We start from the raw sequence: 20,631 nt of genomic DNA on the forward strand, positions 1-20,631 counted from the left end.
TATTAGAATAGTATTATATTAGAATATTATATTAGAATACTACATTAGAATAATATTAGATGATTTTGGAAAAGATATACGTAACATTTTAGAAAATATCTTAAATATTTTAGTTTTGAGGTAATTTATTTGGGTGTGCTGTCAATAGATTTATTGGAAAGAAAAAACTAATATACGTTTAAGAATCATCCTTGCTTCAAATAAAAAAGCCATTACTAGATGCTGGTATAAATCTAATCCACCACAAATGCAAGATTCAAAACTTAACAAATGATTTTGTTAGCTCACATTGCCAGTTTTGTGGTGAACAATTCATCTGTGCATGTCATTAAGAAAAATAATTGCTTGCCCTTCTAATCTTTAATTAAAATCTGTAAATGCACTTCCTGTTTGTTTTCAGTTAAATTGTCAGATTACGTGATTTTGAGGTAATGGGCATGGCTAACATACTTAACCACGCTGCTCTAATTCTCAGTTTTGACAACAAACAGAAATGGTGAGCAGGAGTGGTCTGTTAGATTGTAATAACTTTTCTAAAACCCCTTTCCCGATCTTTCTGAATAAAACGCCTACTTTACTACATCCATTCAGCCCAAGGTTTAAAAAACAAGCTATGCCCACTGTTGTGTCATTTAATATTTCATTTCTCTAGGAACTGCGTCACTATTTGGAAAAAAAATAAAATAAAATGAAAAAATAAAATAAAGATCACAGCTTCCGGTTCATTAGGACTTTAAAGAGCACCTACGATGAAAATCAACTATTGTAAGTTGTTTGGACAGAACTGGGTGTATGTATAGTGTGTCCACTTTCATGTTGCATTTATATAAACCCAACAATTCTCTTTTTTTAAGTTTCCTGACATTAAAATAGGACCCAAATTCACATGTCCACAGAACTTTGTGCAAAGAAAATTGCATTAAAACATCTGTTCCAACTCTCTGTGATTTTTATAAGTTTAAAACGTTTTTTAAAACAGAGCATGTTTGTATTCCTATTCTAATTAACTGCAATAATCACCACGGCCGCATGATGTCAGTAAACGCTAATATGTCTGTGTGTACTGCAAACAGCATTTGTGTGAGACTCATCGTTTCAGAAAGGCTTGAATAAACTCCACCACAAATACATAAAATAAACTTACTTGGTATTAATGACTAATGAGCTGTATTTCAGCTTCATCCAAGTCTGTTTTTATCACTGTGCTGTTAATCTGACGCAACGCATGATGAGAAGCAGATGAGGGAATGGTGGGGGGGGGAGAAGCAGCTCATTTGCATTTAAAGCCACAGGCTACAAAACAGCTACAATGTCATCAGACACCAAAATGGGTAGATTCTGGAGGCTATAAAATATTATCTGATGGGTTTTTTGACCTGATACATCACAGACACTTTCTGGAGACACCAAAGACTTATCTTATATCTTATAAAATGGGTAAAATGGGTGCCCTTTAAATTGGAAAAGCTGTAAAAGTGACAAACGTCTACTGATGCTGTGAATTAAAACTTACAGAAAAAAAAGCAATAATAATCCTTTATTCTGCTAATCACCTATTCTGGTGCATAATTATTTTGGAGAGAAATGCTGAAAATGAATGGGTTAAGTTAAACAACAATTAATTAAAAACCCCAATAAATGCTTGTGAATGTACAAAGTATGTTATGTAAGCAGATAGAAAATAAAATGCTGTTTGCTTGTTTATCCTGACATCACACTGAGAGGTTGAGGACAGCCTTTGAAAAAGATGACCATTTGTGAACGCCAGGTCCTCGGATGACCGCATGAACTGCTGCCCCTGCCCTCACTCACCCGGAGTCTGCGGTGCAGGATCTTTATCTCTCTCTCCATGTCATGCTTCTGATCCTGAAGCTTTTTCATCGAATCTGCCAGGAAACCGGAAAGAGAGTGAGTGATTAAGCATGTGAACTGAGGGCAAACAGGGTTCATGTGGAAAAACAGAAGAAAAAACTTCACTGTTTATATAATAAACGCATTTTGCATGATAAATCTCACTGTAAATGTCAAAGCATAAAGCTAACTACTGAGTAATAAAATAAATTATCTAGCCACTAATGTTTGTGATCTGCAGTAGCCGAAAGATGAATCTTATTATGTACTTAAATGACTGGCACCACCGTGTGGTAATGTGAGGCAGGTACACCAATCAAAACCTCTTCTAGTGTTTAATAAAAGAAGCATGTACTCAAGTCTTGCACATATTCAGATTCATTTTATCTAATGCAAACAAATGCTGATGACAGTGCCTCTACATCTCTAAATTTATTTTGTTTTCTATAAACTTTCTATATAAAAACTAAACTTATATATTTATTTAATACGTATACTTTTTTTACACTCGTCTTGTCTCATCACTTTAGATTGATCTGCCCCTGGATAGACTTTAAAATCAAAAATAAGTTTAGCTGCTTAACGCGATTTAAGAATACGGTTGTCACCTTACTCTACACATTTTTAAACTCTTTTTAACCAAATACACATAAATCAACTCAATTACTTATTAGAATAGACTCCAGTCAAGTGTTCAAGTCCTCCTTGGAAGCTGTATTTATGAGTCTGCAAGTTGAAATGATATGTTGTCACTTGTTTACCACTCATAATTACTACTCTGTGGTGGCGTTCGTGTGCTTTCAACACATAAATACTATCTGTTTGACATGACTTGAACACACCATTCATCTTCAGAAACACTTGATCATTTCAAACAGGTGTGATGGTGCAGAGTTTAAACTGAACTTTGCACAAAACTAAAGCACCCAGAACAGGATTGGACATACCTAACCCAAGTATAAATTACACAGTGTCATAACTAGACATGACATGATGCTGTGTTGTGATAAAATAGCATTTTTCCTATGTTGAAAGGAATTTTTGTCCAAACCGTCCACTGCAGCGACACACACAGTTTCTATTTTCTATTTCTACAACCTCACATCTGGAACAGCATAAACTACTATGATAATGATCACGTCGGGTGATGCTTATGTGCTTTAAGTGTTACCAGTGTGAATTTGAACACCATTTTAGGTGACGTTTATAGCCATCCTGAAAGTGGCAGTAGATTATAATTTATAATTTAAAGATGAACATTAAAACTGTGACAAACCAACAACAGTCATCACCAAGTTTGCACTTTAAATAATTTTAATATTCATTAATAAGATTATAAACCTGTCCATGTTGTTGGGAGTACAAACCACTATTCTGCACTTTAGAATGGCTGAAGTATTTAAATGTTTTTGCCGTGTCGCGTCTAGGATAGATAGCCGAATTGCTGGTTGCTGGAATCTCGTTGCATCATGTTTTGTTCATGCCAAACTCTAAGTTTTTCCGTTCACGCAAATTTTCTGCTCAACTTTTTTTAACTGTTGATTTGACGTGAATTCTGTGTGTTCACCACGAACAAATCGTGCATTCCACAATAATTTGCGTGTTTGCGTTGAGTTTTTATGTGAATTTTGTGTCATACTTAAATTTACATTTGGTGTGAACCTAGTATTAGGACACAGTGTCATACATTTGTGCAGGATACTGAACATGGGTGGCTTCGGAATTTAGCTCCTTTACCCAAATAATAATAAAGGGCTTCAGGAAAACAATAAGTAAATAAAAATCCCAGGCAGGTGTGTTTGATAAAGAATGAAGGTCAAGAATGAAGACCAGTGGCCCTGCAAGTCTAAAGTTTTCCATGCCTGTTGTAGAATATCTACAATCTGAATGTGCAAATCAAAATCTCTCAAACCCACTCTCCAGGTCGCTGATGATGAGGTTGTCATGAAGTTTGACGGCTCGGTGCTGCTCCACTTCATCCTCCAACTCAAAGATGGTCTCTTTCATATCTCCGATCTCCGTCTCTTTCTCCTGCAGGTCATCCCGTTGCTTCTCTATAGCCCTCTTTTGCTCGGCCAGCTCTTTTTGCACTACGCTCTGGAAGTCCCTGTACTCGGCATCCAGCTAGACCAACACAAAAGTACAGAACGACTAATTATTACATCAAGCTCTTAATGCATCTCGAACCAAATGAACCAGTGCTTGTGCTCACCTTGTTGAGTGTGTCCTGCAGACATGCCACCTCAGAGCGAGCATGGCCCAAATCATCCTGCAGTTTGGCTGCTTTGGCTTCAGCTTCCTCTTTGTCCAGCCTCACCCCCTCCAGGAGCTGGTGGATGTCGCTCTTATCTCCAGCATTGTGGATGGAATAGAGTTCTGCTACCTTTTGTCTCTCCTGCTCGAGTAAGACCCGACAGCGACTCAGGTCAGCCTGGTCGTTGTTGACCGCAGCTTTACACTCCTCCAGCACTGCCGCCATGCTGGCTCGCTCCTGCCTTTCAACATCCAGAAGTCGCTCCATGTGATGGTTACGCTCCTTCAGTGCTGCGATCACATTTTGAGCCTCAGCATTGTCCTGCTCTGCCATCTTTAGAGTATTACTCAGATGCTGTTGCACGCCTAGAAGCTGCTCGCGCTCAAAGCGGGCATTTTCCGCAAGCTCCACATAGCGTTGCTCCAGCTCCATGTAGCGGCCACTCTTGATGTCTTCATCTACTGAGTAGGCAACACCATGCTCATCCAGGAGCGAGCGGAAGTACTCTATTTGACGACCACAGTGCTCTAGTTTGTCACTCTGTTGACACAGCGAGTCCATAAGCAGGACCTTTTCTTCTCCCAGGCGTTCGTTTTCTCCGTTTAGCTCCTGCGTGATCTGCTGCAGGTCGGCCAGTTCCTGTAGAGTGGCTTGGAGCTCCTCTGATGTGCTGTGTTGGTTCTCCTCCATCTGATGAATGCGCTCCGTCAGGCACGCCACGGACACCTCACTGGTGTTGCCACTGCTTCCTTTACGAGAGGAACTGAGGCAGGCCGGAGGTCCACCTTCAGACTCAGAGGATGATGAGGAACCGCAGCCTGAAGGAGCGTCCAAGGCATCATCACTGGAGGTCACTGCTTGGTAGACCTCACTGGACTCGCTGTCCAAGTTGTCCGTTGAGCCACTTCGCTGGCCTCCTGTCAGGAGGTCCTCCATAGAGCCTGGTGCCGATCCCTCAACAGAGGAGGCCATAGTGGCACAGTCTCCATGAGCTCCACCACCTCCGGAGGAGAGTTCAGGACTGATGGAGGGAAAGCCGAAGGTCTTATCAGCCCCGTCTAGTCTCTGCTCTAGAGAAAAGCCCAGAGCATTGAGGCGGTCCTTTAGCATGCGGTTTTCATTCTTGAGCAGGTTGAGCTCTCCACGGATGGCCTGGTTCTGCTCCTGCAAGAGCAGTAATGTGGACTCCACATCCGCAGCTGTAATCACTGCAGCCGCCTCTCTCTCGGGTGGCCTTTCTTCCTCCTCATCTTCCTACAAACATCATAAAATTTTAGGGAGTCAAAAGTCTTCACAATAAGTTCTTTCACAATACAGATGCAACAACAATACACACAGTAAATTACAGCATCTAACTATTTACATCAGAGATGCCCAATCCTGCTCCTGGAGATCTACCTTCCTACTGAGTTCAGCTGCAACAATGATCAAATTCACCTGTCTTTAATTGCCATCATCAGATCCTACTTAGTTAGATTAGTTGTGTTTGATCGGGGTTGGAGCTGAACTCTGCAGGAAGGTAGATCTCCAGGAACAGGACTGGCACCTCTATCTACATCCTAATTTACCCAAACATGATTATACATGGTATATTTGGTAAAACCATAAAGATATGTGTTATACAGGTCACTATGGAAGCCTATTTCCACCTCAGAGTAACTAAAAGGTATGACATTTAATAAAGGCTGGGCGATTCATTGAAAAGATATCTAATTCGATATTCAGAACCTATAATCGGTCCAATTTTTACTTTCCCTACGTGTCACGTGAACCCACTGTTAAAAGCTGTGGCTGATTTATACTTCTGGGCCACATTGCAGCCACATCTGATCTCTGGTCAAGTAGGACGATGGACTCATTCTTGAGTCTTACTCTGCACTACATTGACAATGATTGGAAGCTGCGCCAGAGATGCCTTTAGACAGCATATAAAACTTGTCAGTGAAATAAAAGAGAAAAAAAATCTTTCATTAATCGTAATCGACTTAAATTATTCAATTAATCGAGATTTTGATTTTAGGCCAAATCACCCAGCCCTACTTTTAATCTCAAATTGTGACTATATCTCATGACTTTATATGTATATATTACAATGTGATTTGATACTTATCTCATAAATAACAGTATAACTATACATCTAATAACTGTAACTTTATATCTCGTTATTGCGAAAAATAGTTTTCACAATTACCTATTATTTTTAATCTGAGGCAGAAACAGGTGGAGAATGGAACAAAAATGAATAGGATTCCTCACTTTATTTTTTCTGTGTGACTTGTTTTGGTAGTTTTTTTTATATTTTAGTATCTTTATTTTGTAGAATCGCACAAAGGGAGAAATTATTTTTCCTATATTGCTATCCTATATTCTACAGTGCCACGGGACATTATAAAAATAAACATTTTACCTTTGTTGTGAGACTGCAGTCTGAATTTAATGTAATGAGATGACAAGATTGGGTACCAAAAAAAAGTCCATAGACAATACATTGACTAGTCTACAGTGTTTTCTTTGTTGCTACATGTCTGTAACTGTAGAATTATCTGCATTTATACATGACTTATATTGCAACTTGTTCATTATGAAATTACATAAGACTTCTGAAAATAATCAAGCATTAATATGGTAGTTATTCTAACCTCAGGCAGTCCCAGCTGAACCCTCATGTCCCTCAGCTCACCCCTGAGCTGCAAGATTTCCACGTCTTTGCTCTTGGCCAGACCCAACAGATTTTTTACTTTGGCCTCCAGGGCCACTTTATCACTTAACTGTCCGTCAGACTTTGATTTGCTCATGCGGCTCTCAGAGTCGGAGGTCTGGGCCAGTGCACGGGAATGCCTGGGCTGAGCTCGATCCGAAGCACCAGTGGACGACTGCTTTTTACTGCTGGAGTTTCTGGAGTTTCGTAAACGCTCTCGTGAGGAATTCGACTCCTTGGAGGTCATGGATGATGTCCGTTTGCCAGAAGGGCCTTGGGAGCACATAATGACAAATATGAGAGCACAACTGTCAAATTACACCTGTAGTGAGTACATTTTGCCATTAAGGGTCACAGAATACTTGCCCAGAATATTTTCTGCATGCAAATGAGCTTGCTATATAATCAGCAAATGTCTAAAAGACACCTCATTGCTTTTACAGAAAAATAATGGCAAGCAAATAAAATTGATAACAGCTTTTTATATCATTGTTTTTTCACTGTGATACATGTTGTTGCTTTCTATCACAATTGAATATTATCCTATCATGTAATACTTTACTTAGAGGGGGTTTTCATGAAACCTTCATAATGACATTATCAAGATAACCTACCTTGTTATAAATCTGTCATAAACATTATTGTCATGAGGCCATTACAATTGTGTCATTAATTTTATTACAGCATCATTAATATTTTTCTTGGCCTAAACTACAGTGTTACAAATCAAATGGGTCATTATTATCACATTAAATATCCTTTAACATTAATGATGCTGTATAAAATTATTTAACAGAGTAATGACAGTTTTACTGAGACATTTTAATGAAACAATTGATTAAAATGATATTTATGACCATTATAACAGCTTCATGACAAACATGTTAATGACAAGCTATGATGTCTTGGTAATGTCCAATTGTCATGTCAGGAAAGTCAGGTTATGATGTATTTGTTTATATCAGGTTCACAAAAGGACATCTCAAACAATGTCATATTTGCAGTTAAAAATGAAAAAAATGACACTTAATGACATAAGCATGCATAAAAGCGCCATTGTATTAATGGCATGTCATGTGTCCAGTCATGATTATAAAGGTGTCGTGATAGTTTTATGAACACCTCTTTACTTCTCTGTTACAGTACCTCTGTACCCAGTACCTCTGTTACTTTTAATCAAACAAAACATAGAAGAAGAATATTATGACAATCATATTTTTTTTTATTAAATGCAAATAAATGTAGCTTCAAATGTGTGAATACTGTGGTATTTTGGTTATTAATTGTTTCTTGTAAGTTTTAAATACCTGAGGTGGTCTTGGTCTTGGTGTCAGGGTTATTAGTGTTTGTTCCACAGGATGTTGAGTGAGTAGAAGTTGACTTCTTGCCCTTGGCAACACTGCTGTTTGTGCCTGCACTGCTACCAGCCATAGCAGCTAGAAGATCATCATTGCTTTTCACCTGTAGATCGAAGACCAACTATTCACCAAAAAAACTATCAATAACAGAGTGACTCAGATGCTAGTTTAAAGTGAGTGAGAAAGTGATGTTACCTTGGAGAGAGGAGCTGAGGTAGGGCTCTTAACAGTGTTTTTGCCAGCACAGTTTCCGGCCATCACTGAGTCGCCTTTACCTCCTCCATTTGCTGCCTTATTCCCCACTGGCCTGCCTGCTTTCTTCATACTGTGCTCGCTCCTGATGATACATCTACCCCTCAGTCTGAGCAGAGACACAGAGAACACAGGTTACAGTTTTGTTAAAAACATATATTTTTTTAAATGACTGAATAAGTAACCATCCTAAAAATCAGAGCAAAAAAGGACTAGAAATAAGACTAAAATGACCATTGACCATTTGACAAGTAGCAGAGTAGTTTCGTTTTAAAACAGTTTAGGGCAACATTTTAATTTTAAAATCAGTTTAGCCAAAAAAACAACATAATTAAAGCTAATAACTGTGTTATAATGGGTCAAGATGACTCAAAAAAATAAATAAGAGCATTCACATCAAAAATTATATTACAACAGGGAAATGTTTTACACATTTAAGTCATGTTGAAAAATGTGTAAATGTTTAAAAGATCAAAATAACCTCCACGAAAAAGTGACCATTTGTTGAAAATGTATAAATGCGTATAAATATGTTAATAATGTGTAATAAACATTTTCTTTAAAAGTCAATATATACCTAACAATCAATAATACACTTTGTTATATGTATATATTTATTTGATAGTATCCTGCAACAATTTGGGAATTTTCAAACAGTATACTGTTTGCGTTACATTTCAAAACTTTTACTGAATGTGTAAATATGAACATACATAAACACATTATTATGTTTATTGTGAAACATTGCATAAAATATCAATGAGCAAGTATCAAACATGAATAAAGAAAACAATGTTGTGTTGTGCTGATCTTGTGATGTAATGTTTTCAAACATATTTATGACATTGATATGTATATGTATAGTGCAAACTGAATACAACATTCAGCAAGGATTGAGAAAAACAATTCTTGTTAACATTGTATAAAAATTCTGTTTTGGAAAACAATTATGTGAACGGTTTGGCTGAATATACTGATTTCACTATATAGTACTTTGTACAAATCAATTAAGTTGACTGTACTTTTTAAAAAAGTGATAAACCTGTTGCTGTTAAAGGGATTAGCTGACTTTGAGAATTGAGTAACCCTGTTGCCTTAAAATGATTAAGAAAATGAACTATTTGCATAATTATAAAAACTATGTCAACTTAACAGTTTCAAGTTACAATGTTCACTCACTTAACTAGTCACTTTTTGCAGTGTATATATATATATAAAACATATAAATAAGTATACATAAATGAAAAAATATTGATTTCTTATTATATTTTAACACATTTTTATTATAGAAATAAAAACACTTGATATATAACATGAAATCACACTTTTTTTTGCATTTTGACTCTCCCCCTTCCTCCCCAAAAGCATCTAAATTCAGTTGAACAGGTAAATATATTGTTATACATGGGCAAAGACAAATAAAAGCATATACTGTATTCCACATAATACAAAAAAACACATGTACACATATCAATCAATTAATCAGTGGCGTAAGAGGTATTTGCTACCAAACGCCCTAAGACACAATAAGACACGTCAATTATTTTAGTTTGATGACCTAGTAATAACAAACTTACAGGAAAGCACATATTTCAGGTGTAACTGGAATTGGTATTGAAATAATTGAGGAGATTAATGTTAATACGATTTGCCAGAAAATCCTTACAAGAACCTTACATTCCCAAATACAGTGAAAGAATGTTCCTTTATGTTTTTGGCATTTGAAACAAATATCTGGGATGTTTGGGTTAAACTTGTTTAGTTTTTCAGGTGTGATATAAGTACGCATTGCCCAGTTATATTTTATTATTTTTATTATTATTTATTAATTGACAAATTCTGGGCTTTAGCAAATATCTGGCTCCATTCAAAATCTGTCAGGTCATATTGCATATCTGTACACCAAGAACCTTTCTTGGATTCTGATGTTTCCTTGGGGCCCTTGACCAATTTGCTATAAAACAATAAAATATAATTTGTCATATAGGATTCTCAAAAAAACATTTTTTTCTAATTCAGTTTGTAGAGGTTTAGCTAGTAAGGTCTTTTGCTTGACATTAATATAGCTGTGAATTTGTAAGTATTTCAAAAATGCGTCATAGGGGTTCCAAATTTTCATTAAGGTCTTTAAAGGACATCAGTGTGTCTCCTTCAAATAAGTCTCCAATCTTTCTGATACCTTTTAATGCCCACTGTTTAAAGCCAAAATCATTTTTTCGCTGATTTAAAATCTTCGTCTCGCCAAAAATAAGAGAGATTTGGGACCTTTCCTAGTGAAAACTGAGCATCATTCAATACCGTTAAGGTGTTTTTAACAAATGGATTTTTAGTGGTCTTTTTTACATTTTTATATAAATCACAAATATACACATATATACACACACATATACATTTATACATGTATATACACATACATATACACACACATTTTTATATAAATCAAAGAGTACAAATACAACTTCATATCCATCCCTTTTGCTATTGTTGATTCTATTTGTACTCAGGATAGTTGCTGAGGTGAAAACCAATAGGTGGCATTAGCTAGTTGGGCAGACCAATAGAACCACTGCAAGTTGGGTATATATATATATATATATATATATATATATATATATATATATATATATATATATATATATATATATATATATATATATATATATATATATATTTATATTTATATATAGAACAAATAAGCAAATATGTACAGACAAATACGCCTAAACATGGCATGTACATACATAAATACACCCATACGAACACACATATATACATGTGCACATACATATACATACACATATACATGCACACATAAGAATGCATATACAAAGACATGCATATTCACTGATAATGAAAGTCTGTAAACATCTACAGAAAAGCGGTTTTACAAAAAAGAAGAAAAATCTAATTCGCCATTTAAACCTGGAAATCTAGTTGCTTTTAATGTATAGATCCAAAAAGTCTCTCTCCGTGTTAATCTTTTTATCCTCTCTCCTCCTTTTGTAGAATTATAAATATGTTCAATACCAACTATTTTTAATGAACTGGGAATCCCAATGCTGAATTAATGATGATAGTTGTTTTTGTTGATATTACAATTTACTCGTTTTCAGATGTTCAAAAGAACACAATGTCAATGTCCTTTTACTTCCACCAGGTGGCAGAAGGCACTAAACTAACAGCTAAAGAGCACTTGTACTGCTAGGTTAAAGGCTGAAAGCACAGATCACGTCTTTCCCAAGGCTAGTTGATCGGAAACAGCCTTTTGGCAGAATTAGCCAGACGCTGACTGTCACTGACATTCAAACTATCTCTAATGACAAGGATGGGCTTCACATGTGTCGCTGATGCAGTAAAGTGCTGAAGAGCAGGCGTATCAGCAGAGCTTGTCATCAGCCGTGCGTGAGACTTCAAGAGCTCACAGTCTGCAGTTCTCTACTGTATATACTGCTAAAAAACAGAGCCTTAAAAGGCAGCAAAGTCCTGGATGAGTTTGAGACATGGATCAACATAACAATACCAGACTGCCCATCTGCACAGCAGGAAAACCTTCAACTTGCTTTATCACTTCAATTTTATAGACGAATTCCAACTGAAGGGTGAAAGCATGATCTCAGACTCTTGCGGTTCAAAGAAACAGATTGCAAATAATGAGAGGGCAACAAGCTAGGCTAATTATTCTGGGCATTATACGCTAATAGTGGCTGGAGATCAGAGCTATTTGATACTATCGTGGAAAAAAGCATCTGAAGAGCATTAATGGAGCCTCGTTATATCACTATTTGGCTTCAAAGCAAAACCACACCACAAACAAACCGCTCGCATAGGTCACAGCGCAACGCTAATAAAAATTAAAGGAAAACTTCAACTAAAATGATGTTTACCCTCATGTTGATTCGAAATTGAATGATTGCAGAATGCCCATTTTCAGGTGACTTATCACTTTAATGCAATCATGTCTAAATTAGCCAATGTCTTTCTCATTATGAGAGACCACAGGGTACAAAAGTGAAAAACTGCTTTTGAGTTCTGCACTTCAGCCAGCAGTTTCCGAGATATTTTGGAAAGATAGCGTGAAATTTCTAACCCAGAGCTCTGCACTTGTTTTTGCACGGTGCAGATCTTTCCAGATCGTTCATTTAATGGATCCCCATTGTCCTCTTGAGTCTGATCACAGCGAGGCAAAGGGCCCGTTCCTCCTGTCTCTCAATGGAAGAGAAAATAAGGCCTAATATCTTACAGCTGTTGCAAGGCAGGGGGTGGGGGTCTGTGGGAGAACGTTTGCTCATTTCCAATTTACAGACCCCCCAATGGAAAAAGGCTTCAGCGCACATTCCCTTAAAGGGAGAGGTTTGAAGTGCAACTCCCTGATGGATTTTTTTTTCTCAGAACCATCCTGAAAGAAATGCTGCGTCAGTCTTCCAGAAATCAAAATGAAGTCTTTAAAGTAAAATGCTTGTATGTATAAAAACCCTACTGTTAAAATGAAGCTGTTAAACAAATGCCAAATATGTGCAAAAAGTAGATTTTAACAGGTCAAACTAAATATAAGTTAACATACTGGTGTGTGTGTGTGTGTGTGTGTGTGTGTGTGTGTGTGTGTGTGTGTGTGTGTGTGTGTGTGTCATATTTATCATCTTTAAATATTGTAATTGTTGTTGTAACATTGTGCAAGCAGCTAACATTGGCTGTTTCTCTATATGCGTTCTACACCGTTTTTGTGTCCTCGTGTAACGTCACCATCAACCGCCAAAGTTCAGTTCCAAAACTCAAGACCGCAATAACGGAGTACGCGTGAAAGTTCCCAGATGTGTTCTTGATATCGAGGATGCATGGATGCAGCCTTGAGCACCAAACTTGCTCTAGAAGTCCCAGAAGACATTGCAGATTCTAATTCTAAATAGATTCCGATTCTAAATAGAGGAGGTGGGAAGTGCAGCGTTTTATACGTTTATAATTCAAGTTGAGAGATATAACTTATTAATCTCAGGAGTTTCCCTAAACGAGACAGTTAAAGTAAAGATTAACATGACAATCTTAATAAAGGCATAAACACATTAAGGTTGTTTATTTGCTAAAATTCCTATTAAAATCTGTTTTATTTGTATTGTGCAAAGTATATTTGTAAGGTTTTTGTGCAAGTTATATATATATTGAAAAAGGGAAAAACAATAAATCGTCATGTGGTCAAGGTCATGTGACCATCAGGAAGAATGCAGCATCTTATTTCTCACAAAACGCGTTCGGTGTTTTCGCAGTCTCTCGAGTTCATTCTTCCAAGGTAACCTGTCAAGAATGGTCTCCACAAGAACGCAAGTCTGAATTCTTGGAATTGCGAAACAGCCATTATCTATTATGTCAAACATTTTGTGAAAAAAAATGTGTTCTCCAACCGTTCCCTTCATGATGAAGCCAATTAAAATAGTTGAGGTAGAATTATTAAAGCAAAAATAAATATAAATAATTAAATAATATTGCACAAGTGTGCAGTTTTTCCAAATTATAGTGTTGGGTCCAATCCCAATTCTACCCCTTAGCCCTTCCCCTTACCCCTCGTTTTGCGCATTAACATGAAGGGGTAGTGGTGTCCTAATTTTCTTTAGCTTGAAGGCGTAGGGCTAAGGGCAAGGGGTATACACCCCTTCAAACAAAGATTTTTCAGGACCACACTCGAAACCAAGGGGTAAGAAAATTTCCTAGAATACACCAGCCTCAGTTGCACCCGCAAGTAAGGAGATCCACAAATTCTTATTTTTTGCCATTATTATGACCGCATTCGTGTTTTACCATCATCCTTTAAAAAAGAAAAAAACGATAAAATAAAAACTGCAAAATTTCGCGATCTATAATTCATAATAATAACTCCTGTATAGTAGTCCCACAACATTCTGACACTCGATAACACTCGAATACCCTGTCAGAAAAGTTTAGTGGCTGGGAATGAGCTTTATACAGTGTCTGCTATAATGTTAATGTTGTTTTTGGTGTGTTTACATAGATGAATATGGCCACTGTGTAAATGCGTAGTACAGTTACGATCTTATTGCCACATTAGATCGCTGTGATAACATGATATATGCCTTCAGTGATTTCCTGAAGATAAATACCAAAAAATAACACAACTGGAATAACTACAGCAGTCGCGGTCGTCTGATCTCATATGAAGCAAGAGATCACGATGACATCTGATGACGTGTGCAGGTGCTAGTGCTGTCCAAATTCTTAGGAGTAAATTTTGAAGCCCTTCCCCTTCACACTCGAAGAGAATTGGGATTGGGCCTTAGTGTCCTCTCAAATGTGGCATTTGTTTTACACGGAGGTTTAACAAACAAAAAGTAAGTATTGCATGAGTTACATTTACACAATATTATCTGTTTTTTATGTTTTGCCAATAAAAATAGTTCCCAACATGGTCAACACAGAACATTTGTGCACCTGAGGTAACACAACATGTTGTTTCTTTCTTGAATTAATCTGTTATGAAAAAGTCATTTGAGTCAATGATTCAGTGATGCATTCTTTAAGAAAGGCACTTGATTCATTTCTAAACATATCAGTTCAGCTGTGAATGAGTATTCTGAATGAATCACTCATAAAGAGAGGAACTAACCCTCACCTACTGGTGGTTTTTAACTATTTATTCATGAGTGACATAAACAAGCCAATCTACCAGATTTATTAAAAAAAAAACACACAACATTTTATGAATAGACATGCGGTACAGGTGAATTGAATAAGGTAAAGTGTATGTGTGTGAATGCAAGAGTGTATGGGTGTTTCCTAGGCAAGGCAAGTGTATTTATATAGCACATTTCATACACAGTGGCAATTCAAAGTGTTTTACATAAACGAGAATAAAAAAAAGACAAGTATTAGAAAATAATAAAACAAACAATAAAATGATTAAAAACAGATAAAAACAGATTAAAATGTGTTAAAACGGGTAATAAAAGAATAAAAAAAGAAAAGAAAGACATATTAGTGCGATTTGTCAGATGTAGCACAGTGCTCATTGTGCCTAATGTTGGAGCACATCTGATAATTTCCGGAAGCTGATTCCAGCAGCAAGGGGCGTAGTAGCTGAAAGCCGATTCACCCTGCTTTGACTGAACTCTTGGACTTTCTAGTTTATTTGATCCTAAAGATCTGAGTGATCCATTAGGTTAGTATTCAGTGAGCATATCTGTAATGTATTGAGCTCCTAGGCCATTTAGTGATTTATAAACAAGTAATAATACTTGTCTATAATAAAACCCTCAACATGACAACAAGACTAAACACTTTGCTGTTCTCACACCCGATTTACACTTCAGAACAGCAGAATCCCACCCAATCTTCAGGCACAGACTTGGAACTCACTCCTTTTAACAATACCGGAAACATTTGTGACTAAGGAAAAGACTGTATTGGCTTGCTTAATTGTATTTCTTTTCCCAGCACATATAATGAAACTAATGCACTTTTTACAGGCTACACTGGCTAAAATGTGATGCTTTAAAGGCTAATATTTACTTTTAAGATATGGATTTAAAGTTATATCCGAATATTTGTTGGTATTTATTGCAAAATTAATACAAATAATAATAAATAATAATCATTAACATAAGTCCTGTATCTTCAAAGAAAAAAATATATCTTTGAATTGATTTTTTTTTAGAAATAAATTCATTTGTTTTATTGCTAGAGGATGCCAATGTAAATAAACTCCACATAAAAACATGCGCCTAAACAAAGCACGAGAACAGGAGGCTGAATAGCCTGCATACAGGGATGATGAGTTCAGCACAGGAGTACATGATGCCAAGAAAGTCAACATCTGTGGTATGGGATTAAGTTTCTACTAACTGGTACAGTACGGGTCACCTTTATCAGGCTTGCGTTTCCACTGCCTAAAGGGTACCAAGGGTACCCTTGGTACCCTTGGTGGGCGTGGTGTACGACAGAAAGTTTCAGTCAACGTCATTCTCACTCGAGTAAATCTCATTCAAAGTAAAGCTGTACAGGTCGTTTCCATGAAGCACTTCACATAACAGATGCTTTATAGACAAAAATACTTGTGTATAAATGTTCATTACTAACTTTTCTATAAACATGATTTGCTTATGACAGTGCAAAATAGACTACTGTAACGCCTTTATTAATATAATTTTTTTTAATTAACATAATTATATGAAATAAATAAATAAATAAATAAATAAATAAATAAACATATATGAACATATAAGAGCCTTACAATCTCCGCTAAGTTGCCAATTCCAGAAAAACTACACAGCATACATTTAGTCCTTATTTGGGCCTACAAGAGCAAACCTCTCATCTGTATCCTTAATCTTCACCAGTACATTTACATTTACATTTAGTCATTTAGCAGACGCTTTTATCCAAAGCGACTTACAAATGAGGACAAGGAAGCAATTTACACAACTATAAGAGCAGCAGTGAACAAGTGCTATAGACAAGTTTCAGGTGTGTAAAAGTCTAAGAAGCAAAACATTAGTAGAATTTTTTTTTTTTTTTTTTTTTGAGAGAGAGAGAGAGAAAGAGGGCACAGTTAGTGGTATAGCCAGAGAGGCAATTGCAGATTAGGAAGGAAAGTGGAGACTAAACAGTTGCGTTTTTAGTCGTTTCTTGAAGACAGCAAGTGACTCGGCTGTTCTGATGTAGTTAGGGAGTTCATTCCACCAACTGGGCAGATTGAATGTGAGAGTTCGGGAAAGTGATTTCTTCCCTCTTTGGGATGGAACAACGAGGCGACGTTCATTCACAGAACGCAAGTTTCTGGAGGGCACATATATCTGCAGAAGTGAGAGCAGATACGAAGGAGCACAGCTAGAGGTCACTTTGTAAGCAAATATCAGAGCTTTGAATTTGATGCGGGCAGCAACTGGCAGCCAGTGCAAACGGGTGAGTAGCGGAGTGACATGTGCTCTTTTGGGTTCATCAAAGACCACTCGTGCTGCTGCGTTCTGAAGCAGCTGAAGAGGTTTGATAGAACTAGCTGGTAGCCCGGCTAGCAGAGAGTTGCAATAGTCCAGTTTGGAGAGGACAAGAGCTTGAACAATGAGTTGAGCTGTATGTTCAGATAGGAAGGGTCGGACCTTTCTGATGTTGTAGAGTGCGAATCTGCAAGATCGAGCAGTTCTAGAAATGTGGTCAGAGAAGTTCAGTTGGTCATCAATCGTAACTCCAAGGCTTTTTACCATTTTGGATGCAGTGATGGTTGCTCCATCCATCTGTATTGAAAAGTTATGGTGAAGAGTCGGGTTGGCAGAAACTTCAAGCATTTCCGTTTTCATGAGGTTAAGCTGGAGATGATGATCTTTCATCCAGAGTGAAATGTCTGACAGGCAGGCTGAAATGCGAGCTGGAACCGAGGGATCATCAGGGTGGAAAGAGAGGTATAGCTGGGTGTCATCAGCATAGCAGTGGTAGGAAAAACCATGTTTCTGGATGACTGTTCCTAAAGATGCCATGTAGATAGAGAAGAGAAGTGGCCCAAGCACAGAGCCCTGAGGTACCCCAGTGTTTAGATGCTGTAGGTTGGACACCTCTCCCCTCCACGACACCCTGAATGACCTGTCCGAGAGGTAGGAACTGAACCATTGAATAACAGTGCCTGCGACACCCAGTGACTCAAGCGTAGATAGCAGGATCTGGTGGTTTACAGTGTCAAAAGCAGCTGATAAATCCAGCAAGATGAGGACAGATGATTTAGAGTCTGCTTTAGCCAGTCTGAGATCCTCCACGACCGAGAGCAGGGCAGTCTCAGTTGAGTGGCCTTTCTTAAAGCCAGATTGCTTGTTGTCCATGAGGTTGTTTTGAGTAAGAAAGTCTAGGACTTGATTGAACACTACTTTCTCCAAAATCTTGGCCATGAATGGAAGCAGGGATACCGGTCGGTAGTTTTCAAGTAGCGTTTGATCCAGGTTGGGTTTCTTTAGCAGAGGGGTTACCCTAGCCTGCTTAAATGAAGTAGGGAATAGACCAGAGTCAAGAGATGTGTTAATTATGTGAGTCAGTGTTGGTATGACTGCAGGAGAAATGGCTTGCAGGAGATGAGAGGGAATGGGATCAAGCGGACAGGTGGTTGCATGGCTTGATAGCACGAGATTGGACACCTCAGACTCAGAGAGCTGGGAGAAAGAGGTGAGTGTGTGTGGTGTTGGTGGTGTATCTTGCGTGTTTGTTGTAGGTGCAGCAAATTGAGCACTGATTTTTGCAGTTTTGGTGCAAAAGAATGTAGCAAAGTCATCAGTAGTGAGTGTGGAGGATGCTGGTAAAGGAGGAGGATAGAGGAGGGAGGAAAATGTTTTAAAAAGCAAGCGAGGATTGGTGGCACTGTTGACTTTCTGACGGAAGTATGTCTGCTTTGCAGAAGTAACCTCAGTCGAGAAAGAAGACAGAAGAGTTTGGTATGTTATGAGCTGTTCAGGATTTTTAGTTTTTCGCCAACTTCTCTCAGCAGCCCGAAGTTTTGAGCGATGCTCACGGAGAACATCAGAGAGCCAGGGTGCAGGAGGACTGGCTCGGGTTGGTCTGGATGTCAGAGGGCATAGTCTGTCTAGACATGATGTTAGCGTTGAGCAGAGTGTATCAGTGGCACTGTTCGTATCAAGTGCAGAGAGTTTGCAAGATGGAGGAAGAGAGTTAGAAACAATGGTGGATAGTCTGTTGGGTGAGAGAGAGCGTAGGTTTCTGCGAAAGGCAACTAGAGTAGGAGTGTGTGGCGGCTCAGGAGTAATGTGGATGTTGAGAGAGAGAAGGAAATGATCTGATGTTTGTAGTGGAGTTACTAGTGTTTGGTCAGCGAGGCAATGTCGAGTGTAAATAAGGTCTAGTTGATTACCTGATTTGTGAGTAGCAGAAGTAGGTGCTCTTTTGAGGTCGAAAGATGCAAGCAGAGTCTGGAAGTCAGCAGCTTGAGGTCTTTCAATGTGGATGTTGAAGTCACCTAGCACCAACAAGGGAGTGTCATAATCAGAAAAAGATGAGAGAAGAACATCCAGTTCATCCAAGAAGTGACCTAATGTACCCGGTGGGCGGTAGATGACAACCACATTTATGCGAAAGGGGTGGATAATGGTGACTGCATGGAATTCAAAAGAGCTGATTTTTGGCAGGGACGGTCTCTGAGTGAATTTCCATTCTTTGGAAATCAGTAGTCCAGTCCCACCCTCTCTCCCTGTCTGACGAGGAGTGTGGGAAAGAGAGAAATTAGTAGAAAGAGCTGCATGTGTAGCAGTGTCCTCCGGTCTCAGCCAGGTTTCAGTTGGAGCCATGAGACTAAAGTCAGAATGAGTGGCTATGGAGGTAATAAAATCTGCTTTGTTAACAGCAGATTGACAATTCCAGAGGCCCACAGAGAGAGAGAGTTGTGAAATAGAGGATACATGAATTGATCGAAGGTTGTGAGGGTTGCGCCTGCAGCGTACCTCCCGTGCTCTGCGAGTATTAGTAACAACAGGAATTAGTAAACACATAATAAAGTGCAAGGAAAACAATAATGAGTGCAGAGAAAAGGAAAAAAAAATAAAAGTAAGAAGTACTCAAGTGCTTTGTCGGTGTCTTTGCTCGGTGGAGTCGCACAGGTAGAGTCGATGGTCTTTACACTCGTCGGTCTTAGTCGCACAGGTAGAGTCGATGGTCTTTACACTCGTCGGTCTTAGTCGCACAGGTAGAGTCGATGGTCTTTACACTCGTCAGTACATGTAACCTCTGAAAGTAAGTCCGTCATTTCGAGTTCATAATAGTCCAAAAGGCGATGATAAAAGTTAACATGGCAGTTTGATCATGTATTAGGTTGGTGAAAGAATCATTTGCTCCTTCGTTTTTTTTGGGCTTCTCCTTATTTTGTGCATCACTCTCACGTTTGTCCATTTCTGAAAGGATAGGATGTCAGAAGCATTTCAATAATCACGCGCATGTTATTATCATAAGCTCAAGAAGTTCGTTATTTCAAATATAGACACGCACACGAACGATCACAAGCTCCCTGGAGAAAGAGAAACCACTTGCACTTAGACAGCCTCGTAAAACAAAAACAGGACATGGCAGATTTTGTTCTTCTTGGCTTTGTGGCTGTACATCAAGACAATGACAAGGTTTGTCTGAGCTCAGGTCAATCATGGCTCGTTAATATATGCACAGAGTATTGCGATGTAATGTCTCGGCTGTGTTTTTAAAAATGGCGGTTTTCTTTGTTTTCACACGAGTCATGC

General features: G+C 38.1%; 1 protein-coding gene across 1 annotated transcript in view; it reads right to left on the reverse strand.

Moving 5' to 3' along the window:
- Nucleotides 1-20,631, reverse strand: part of specc1la (sperm antigen with calponin homology and coiled-coil domains 1-like a) — a 61,665-nt gene that overhangs the window by 27,451 nt on the left and 13,583 nt on the right. Inside the window, exons 2-7 of the mRNA XM_056463445.1 lie at nucleotides 8,357-8,522; nucleotides 8,111-8,264; nucleotides 6,745-7,076; nucleotides 4,064-5,359; nucleotides 3,768-3,975; nucleotides 1,813-1,886 (exon numbers count right to left, since the gene is read on the reverse strand). Coding sequence (XP_056319420.1) covers nucleotides 1,813-1,886; nucleotides 3,768-3,975; nucleotides 4,064-5,359; nucleotides 6,745-7,076; nucleotides 8,111-8,264; nucleotides 8,357-8,485 — 2,193 coding nt within the window. The 5' untranslated portion in view covers nucleotides 8,486-8,522. The remainder of the gene's footprint in view (nucleotides 1-1,812; nucleotides 1,887-3,767; nucleotides 3,976-4,063; nucleotides 5,360-6,744; nucleotides 7,077-8,110; nucleotides 8,265-8,356; nucleotides 8,523-20,631) is intronic.

The sequence above is a fragment of the Danio aesculapii genome, chromosome 8 (assembly GCF_903798145.1).
Source record: "Danio aesculapii chromosome 8, fDanAes4.1, whole genome shotgun sequence".
Lineage (NCBI taxonomy): Eukaryota > Metazoa > Chordata > Actinopteri > Cypriniformes > Danionidae > Danio > Danio aesculapii.